The following is an 8,209-nucleotide window of genomic DNA, read 5'->3' on the forward strand; positions in this document are numbered from 1 at the left end:
CTTTTCCGCATCGATGGCATTTCCCTTTGAACTTTTTCTTCTGAAAACTTCCACCGACAAAAGCTGTTGATTTTTCTTCGCCACAGTAGTCTGCTCGATCTGTTCTCTTCGATTCTTCACCTAACAACCGATGTTTCACAATTTCTAGGGAGAGATCTTTATCGTCCATGTTTTCTAGAGCTGTCACTAATGGATCGTAACTGCTCGGCAACGTTATGAAGAGTTGAGAGACCAAATCGCTTGTTTCCATTTTTGCACCTGCAGTTTTCAACTGACGCACCAGGTCGTCGAATTCGGCAAGATGGTTTCGCATTGACGATCCTTCCTTCATACGTAACGTGGCCAACCGTTTGCGCAAGATCGTCTGGCTTACCCCCGACTTCTTCGCAAAAGTGTCTTCAAGGGCTTTCCACATTTCCTTGGCTGTTCCCTTTTCTTCGACTATGGCTAGACAATCGTCTCCAACAAATCCAACCAGCAAGGATTTTGCCTTCCGGTCCATTCGCAAAAACTTGTTCCGTGGTTCTCCGACCGCCTCAGGCACGTCTTCTTCGAGCGCCTCCCAAACTTCCGAAGCTTCCAAGAACAAACGAACTCGAAAACGCCATTTTCCGTAGTTCTTTCCATTCAGCTGGGGAATGCCAGCACCTTCCTTTACTGAGGAGCCCATAACCTAAAGGAACTCTGTTCTTTGAAATACTTTGGAAGTTTTTTATTTTAACAAGTTTCTCTTTTATGCGACCGTTCTCGTCAATGGTTGATTTGCGACTAACTAAATGAATCGATCGTTCCTACATATATTAAAGTCTACTTCGATTACACGGCTACTTCGTTTACAGGTGGGTTAAGGGTGGGCAAGATAAATACATCGGATCGGAACTGACAGCTCCGATTGTTCTAAAATTTGGTTAAACAAATTGGTTTGGTTAAAATTTGGTTAAATTAAACAAAACAAGCAAATAGCACGATCATGAATAATAATATGGTGGCGCAACTGGCAAAGTGATTCGAAGTAGAATTAGCGATGTGGTTGGTAGCATCAAGGATGAAGCATGAGCATGAATTGGAATATGAGGGAAGGGAGTGAATCCGAATGTTCATTTCTATTTTTAGCTCTTTTTTGCATGGGTTCATCCTTCACGTGTGTTCACTATCCCCGACAATGATCTGTATGAATGAAGCCCCGAGAAGCCCGTGTAAACGGTGCTCCACTGTATTTTATTTTCTGCACAAAGCATACCGCACAAGTCCTATCTTGCCGACTTCTAAACATCGTATATCTGCCCGTCTGACGCAAGGTGGATTTAAAAATTCACCGTATTAATACATGATGCGCAATCTCAGATTGCGCATACAGGCGGTCCCCGAGATACACGGTTAATGGGGACCGAAAACGTCCGCAAAATACCGCGTATCTCGAATTTCCGCGTAAGTCGAATCTCTTGATTTCCAGCTAAAATATTACTAATTTTCGTGTAATTTTGCAAGTAGGGGGCGGTTTTAGCCTCGTTATGAATTATTTGATATGATTCTGACTGAATATAACAGTTTTAAACCTTTTGAAATAGTTTTTAACATTCCATCGAAACGGAAATTATTTGGCAATTTACAATTGATGTGTCAAATCAGTACAATTTGCTCAAAGAACTGTCAAATTTAGAAAACCGCGTATCTCCGAATCCGCGTATAAGAGGTACCGTGTATCTCGGGGACCGCCTGTATATTCGTTTTATCAAAACATATGTCATTTCGCGTAGCCAACCCAGAGCTATAAACGTCATTTCCATACAATTTCAGATTGCGCCAAGAATGCGCATAAATTTTCAAGATTTTATGTCCGAGATATATAAATATTTTTTGACCGATAAATATATCAAACCGATCCGTTTGACAGATAAATATACGCGCAATCTGAGATTGCGCATCGTCTATTGCTACGGTCAGGTGGTGGACTCTAGTGCATTTTGACAATTCGTCACTTGACGTAAGGTCCCCAGGATTCAAACTTTGTTTACATTTATTAAATTTGTTCTATAATTTATCTACCCCATTTTTTTCGATTAAAGATTCTTTAAAAATATATTTTGGACTTCACGAGTTCTTATTTTACATTAAAACATGGATTGAAGTGTGTTATTTTGTGTTATTCCGTGAATTCATTGTATAATTCATTGTGTTTTCGACATTTTTGATGATAAAAATAAAGAAAGCATTATTTTTTTCAATTTTCACAATAATTCCTCATTATCTACGAGCCGCATGGACAATTTACGTGAGATTAGAACTCTTACTTGCATGATTTGAAATTTCGTGCATAAACAAATCATCAAATCTTTTGTTAATATATCTCATTTTTTCTATAAAACCAACAAACACAAAAAAATGCACATAATAACGAAGAAATCGGTTCTATTGGCTAAGCTTTGTGTGGGGAAACCAATGGTTAACGGTTCAAAAATGACCTAATCCAAAAAGGCCCTAATTCACCACCTGATATTTTTAATCGACCTTGGTCTGACGTTTTCACCAGTGTCAAAAGTGACACACAAACTAAGGTTATTAAAGTGTGACGTGTGTAGCGAGGTTTATATAACTAGCGAGCTAAATGCAATTTTTACAGCTACAGTAGAACGTCGATTATCCGGAGACGGATTAACCGGCGGGTGGCTTAACCGTGCGCATAAATCTGACAGCTATTCATACGTACAGCGAAAGTTTGCAGCGATAGTCAATTGGGTAACCAGTTTCTTGTGCAGCTCTGTAGTGTCTAGGGGTATTTTCGAAATTCATTTTTGTTCATGAACAGTTGTTAAACCTACAGTTATTGATTAAAATAATACTCTACTAACGATTAATCGATTGATTCTAGGTGAATTAATAATAAAACTAGTGAATTTGATATGTTTTATATGCGTTTGACATTTCTTGGACCATTATCCGTGCAAATCGATTAAGCGGCAACCGTCCGGTCCCGAGCTGCCCGGATAATCGACGCACTACAGTATTTAATTTAACCTTAACCCAGCCCTCGCGAGCCGTATCCCAAGCGAAATTTTTCGGGGATAATGAACATAAACTCATGCCATCTCTTTCTATTCATCAGCTCTACTCTCTCACACGCATCGATGAACTTTTAGACATCTCTTTGTTCATTGTGCTATATTTGAAGGGTTTAAAACTGATAGATAACGATTCATGTTCATGAACTAGTAATGGTCAAATGGTAATGGTGTAATGTTTGCACCATGGTCGACATGAGCAAGGATAATGTATTTAGAAGGTTGATTTTTATCGCTTTTGCTGGGCGACATTGTGGGGGACATCTGTCACTCTCTGCATACAAATTTCATTACCCCGCACCAGCCCTCCCCGATTTTTATACCGGAGCCCACGGAAGAGAAATGTCAAGTCGAGAAATGTCATTTTGTTCTGAACAACTTCACCTTGTCATTTATAACACCTTGGACATGAGTTCAATTCCATTTTTATTGTTTTCATTGATGATTTAAAGTTTTGATTTCTTTTTAAAACATGCAGCTCCAGTAATTTCAGACCCCTTTACTAATTGTTAGAAATGAGTGTTTAATAGTCAATCTATTATTTTTATTGTTTTATTTATTTCTTTTCATTCATTTAGTATCAGTACCCCTTCATACAACAAAACAAGCAAATAGCACGATCATGAATAATAATATGGTGGCGCAACTGGCAAAGTGATTCAAAGTAGAATTAGCTTTGTGGTTGGTAGCATCAAGGATGAAGCATGAGCATGAATTGGAATATGAGGGAAGGGAATGAATCCGAATGTTCATTTCTATTTTTAGCTCTTTTTTGCATGGGTTCATCCTTCACGTGTGTTCACTATCCCCGAAAATGATCTGTATTTCGCTGGTCTTTTCGGGGATAATTCGTTAACGAATTATCCCCGAAAAGACCAGCGAAAACCAGCGTGGTCGGGAGCTTGGGATTAAAGGCGCTTGAGGGCCACATGCGGCTCGCGGGCCGTAGTTTGGAGACCCCCTGCTCTAGAAAGCTGCACAACAAATGTTTTTGCTGCAGAAAATGTTCGCCATGATTGGCCAATTGTCAAATTCATGCGCAAGGTTAAGCCGCCCGCCGGTTAGGCAGCGATAATCGCTACTGCGGGCGTGCGTGAGTTTTCTGAAAATGTATTTGTCAAATGTGCCGAAAAAAGTCTTAATCTCGTACACTGTTTCGTTTGTCAAATCGTGCACGAAATATCAATCGAAAACACAGCCGAAAAGTGCCATTTTCATTCGCTTGGGTAGCGTTAGACATTTTGAGGTTAAATAGTTTTTACATTGTTGGTGTTTATATGAATGATACGATACGAAAGAACACAACTGATTTAAATGCAAACTAAACATAATACACAAAAAGAAATACATATAACCTGCTTCAACGCTTGGCTTGGAGAGCGAAATGGTTCGAAAGGAAGAACCACACATACAGCCATGTATTGCTTGTCAAATTATGAGAGTGTATGAGTTATCGTCCGAAAATTTCCGCTTGGGGGGTGACAGTTTGCAACCGCATGCGTCAGAATCAAACAATTTTGATTTCTCCGCACGCACGCCCGCAGTAGCGATTACCGCTGCCTGAATCCGTTCGCAGATAATCGACGTTCTACTGTACAGGCAGTCCTCGAGATATACGGTACCTCTAATACGCGGATTCGGAGATATGTGGTTTTCCAAATTTGACAATTTTTTGAGCAAATTGTCCTGGTTTGATACATCCCTTATGAAATACCAAATAATTACCGTATTGTTCATATGTAAAATACCATTTCAAAAGGATTAAAACTGTTCAATTCAATAGAAACATATCAAATAATAAATTCGTAGGATAAAATTACCCCCTCCTGGCAAAATAAAACGAATATTAATGATATTTTGGCTGGAGATCACGAGATTCGACATACGTGGAAATTCGAGATACGCGGTATTTTGCAGCCGTTTTTGGACCCCATTAACCGTGTATCTCGGTGACCGCCTGTATTTAGCTACAGCCGGACTGAGCTACGTTCATTGAACGTGCGAACTGTCATTTGTTCGGTGTGAAAGGGCTCGAACGCGCGAACTGTCAAGTTCGTCCGGTGTGAAAGAGCTCTATTCTGCTCCTTCTTTGTTGTGCCAATGCTTTTTAAGCGGAAATGAGGTGGAATGCTCTTGCCCACATACACGCCTTTCGCTCTTTCGCCGCATTCCTTATTCAAAACCCCATTACCGCTCTCACACACTAACGTAAACCGGATAGCTCTTTCATCTCATTCATTCGTATGCAGCTGGCAATAAGCGCACGCAGTCGCTTCTCTCGCCTTTCCGCTACCCTAGCCCACGGGTCCAGAATGGACTACTAACTCCAGCAAACGGCTCGAACAGGTCAACCAGTTTTCCTCCATCCGTCTTACGTGTGGTCGAGAGCCCCCACGCATTGATGCGTCGTGAATATCTCTTGTCCCATCAACACTCCGTTTTCTGTCCGTGTGCGTGCGTTTACATTTGTGGTGCGTTTTTTTTCAGTTACAATACTAATGTGTGATCAAAATCGTGATTATTCATGTCTTGATTTTCTACCCTTTTTGCTTAACTTGCGGGAAAATTCACTGTCACAAAGAGGGTGGGACGATCAGAGGGAAAGCATTCACACTCTGTAGCATACACTCTATACACCACCCTGTTCATCGCGATTGGTGTGGTTTGTGATAGTGTGTGTGAGAGCGTACATACTAGTTAAATGTATGCTTTTGTGACTCTACGCGTGTGTTGTGTGCTTGCCCACTCGTAGCTGTTTAGTGTGGGCCCCTCTATTCGGTTAGGCCCACAGCAGCAGCCAAAGACAGATAATGATGTACTGTTTTTGATGACATGTGCGGAATATTTACAGTTGATTTTTTGTTTTGTTTTTAAGGAAATGACCCATCAATAGGGTATATTCTAAAAGTGCATGTATACGAGAGCGTGTGAGGGCGCGTTTGTGTGTGTGTGCAAGAAACAATTTTTTGAAATCCAGGTAGTTTTCATTTTTTTTTCTTATTACAGCTGTAAGAAGGAGAAGAACAAAAGAAATCAACGAGTGTATGTGTGTACACGTAGCGTGTTTGTATGCGCGCGGAATCAATCAATAGACATTTTGTTTAGTGTGGAAAGTAGAGCTTCTCTTGCGTTTGTGTGTGCGTGCGTGAGAGCGAGAGTGTGTGTGTGTGTAGTGGCCGAGTTTTCGAGTTTTGGGACAAAAAACACCACCACCGCCGAACCCCCTGACACAATCGAAAAGGGTGTAAAGTGCATCAACCATCAAGCAGGTTCTTCCACACACAGTCAATCAACCTTTTCCCGGGATTATCATCAATCGAAAAACGGTAGGTTTCACGCTGCTACGCTTCTCCCACGACTTATGAGTGATATGTTTTTTCAATGGTTTGTTTCTGGTTGGCTTGGCTTGGGGTACAAGGGTACTTGAAAATGCTTCGTGTGCATTACTGAGTGCATCCATTAAGTTTCATGCTGTTAACTGGATGTATGCACGAATGTTTCTGTGTTGGTGAAAAGGTGAACGTGAAATGTTTAGTGTGTTTGCTGTGTAAGAGCGGACGGTTACAGGGCAATTAAAACCAGTGTGAAGCGAAGCGAGAGGTTTTCTCGCATCAGCATCAGAGTCTGTATTGAACACGCATCATACGAAGCATAAATTTTGGCATAAACTGGATTACAGCCATACAGCTTTATAATTTTTTGACGTGAAGTTTACGCTTTCCCATACAAATCGAACGTAAACTTTATGAGTTTTGGCTGCGTGTGTCGTGGGTATAACTCTTTGCCATGTTTAGTTTTTTAAGGTTGTTTGTTTTAGTCATGAGTCACAGGTTCATCAACAATTAGATAAACATTATGAGTATTGTACTGCTTCTTTCTGCTATTTGGGCGAACTGGAAGCCAAACGTGTGCAGTCGGTTTTTTTTTTGTTATTAACGAAGAATATCCTCATCAATAAGTGAAATAAGTGAGCAACAATCCCTGTCGCTTCTCTTTCTTCTCTATCCAGAGTAAGCTTATTCGGTAGAAAAAGAGGCAAACCACCAATGCGAAAAGAAGCTACAAAAACGTCTTTCAATCAGCTATCGCTCCCCCTCAACCACATCTTAAGGATTAGGATTCGTGGTTTCTCTCTTTTTCTCTTCACTTTTTTATTATTGGTAAATACATCGGGTAACGCCGCCAACTTGGCCCGTGGCTAAATCTTGAACTACTTCACCACATCACCCCCGTTAGCCAAACTACCTGTCTGGTGATGAAAAGACATGACTCAATTGCAATTCTTTTTTCTGCCGTTTCTCCTTTTCCCTCTTCCGCGGCCTCTCCCACCAGAACGGTGATTTTCGTGACTGCAGATAGTATGCGTGTGTGTATGTGTTTGTTGTACTATTTCCACACCGATCCCATTGCACTTGCGAGAACGGGAAAAGCATCAGCTAGGTCCAAGAATGTAAACAGATCAAAATGGCGGCCACTGTGACGCGAAGGGCCGTGGTGGTACACACGACGTGATTGGTGCTGGATTTTCATGCATGATTTCTTTTCTATCACATAGTGCTTGTGTGGGAATAATGAATTAACGAGAATATTTGGAGACGTAATTGAAATATTCTGTATAATCCGAATAATATTAATAACAAATAATTCATTAAATCCAATTTTACCTAAAATGCCAATGCGCCAGCAGCCTTCTTAAAGTTTTGCCGAGTGGTCGTGCATAAAAGGTACAGGGGTCGGCAACGCGCGCGGTACAGATACTGCTAATGTGTTAGAATGTTGTTTTGTTGGAACCAATAATGCTTATGCTAAAACAACAGTGAAACAAATATTAATATTATTATTAATTGTAAATATAAATTAAATTAATCAAATATTAATTATAACTTGATTAAAAAGCGATCGAGAAAATACGAAACAAACATGCGTACAAAGCTAAGAAATAAAAGGATAGCATAATGATGGCTACCGTATCAGCATACTGTATTTGAACTTTAGCATAAAGATCTAAAATAATGGTGAAAACAGACGGAATCTTACAGAGTATTGAATATAAAAGAAAGTTGTCACTCTTCCATTTTTCTGTCTTGCTTGTTAAGCTCATACGGCCATACTTCATTCGCTATACAGTTGCAGGTGTTCATTGGGAAACA

The 8,209-nt window shown here is 40.3% G+C and overlaps 1 protein-coding gene across 8 annotated transcripts in view; it reads left to right on the top strand.

The window, feature by feature from the left end:
• Positions 1 to 5,411: 5,411 nt before the first annotated feature.
• The window catches only part of LOC120906148 (armadillo segment polarity protein), a 50,311-nt gene continuing 47,513 nt past the window's right edge, over positions 5,412 to 8,209 (top strand). For 6 of the 8 annotated variants that reach the window (XR_005740039.1, XR_005740040.1, XR_005740041.1 and 3 more), the window contains exons 1-3: positions 5,412 to 5,530; positions 5,935 to 5,953; positions 6,066 to 6,385. Coding sequence is in view for 3 of the 8 variants with exons in the window: in XM_040317624.1 (XP_040173558.1) it covers positions 5,461 to 5,530; positions 5,935 to 5,953; positions 6,066 to 6,385 (409 nt within the window). In the remaining 5 variants the exon portion in view is untranslated. Of the gene's footprint in view, positions 5,531 to 5,851; positions 5,875 to 5,934; positions 5,954 to 6,065; positions 6,386 to 8,209 lie in introns of those variants that run through there. The other 2 variants (XM_040317625.1, XM_040317627.1) reach the window with 2 other exon arrangements.

Source organism: Anopheles arabiensis, chromosome X, assembly GCF_016920715.1.
Source record: "Anopheles arabiensis isolate DONGOLA chromosome X, AaraD3, whole genome shotgun sequence".
Lineage (NCBI taxonomy): Eukaryota > Metazoa > Arthropoda > Insecta > Diptera > Culicidae > Anopheles > Anopheles arabiensis.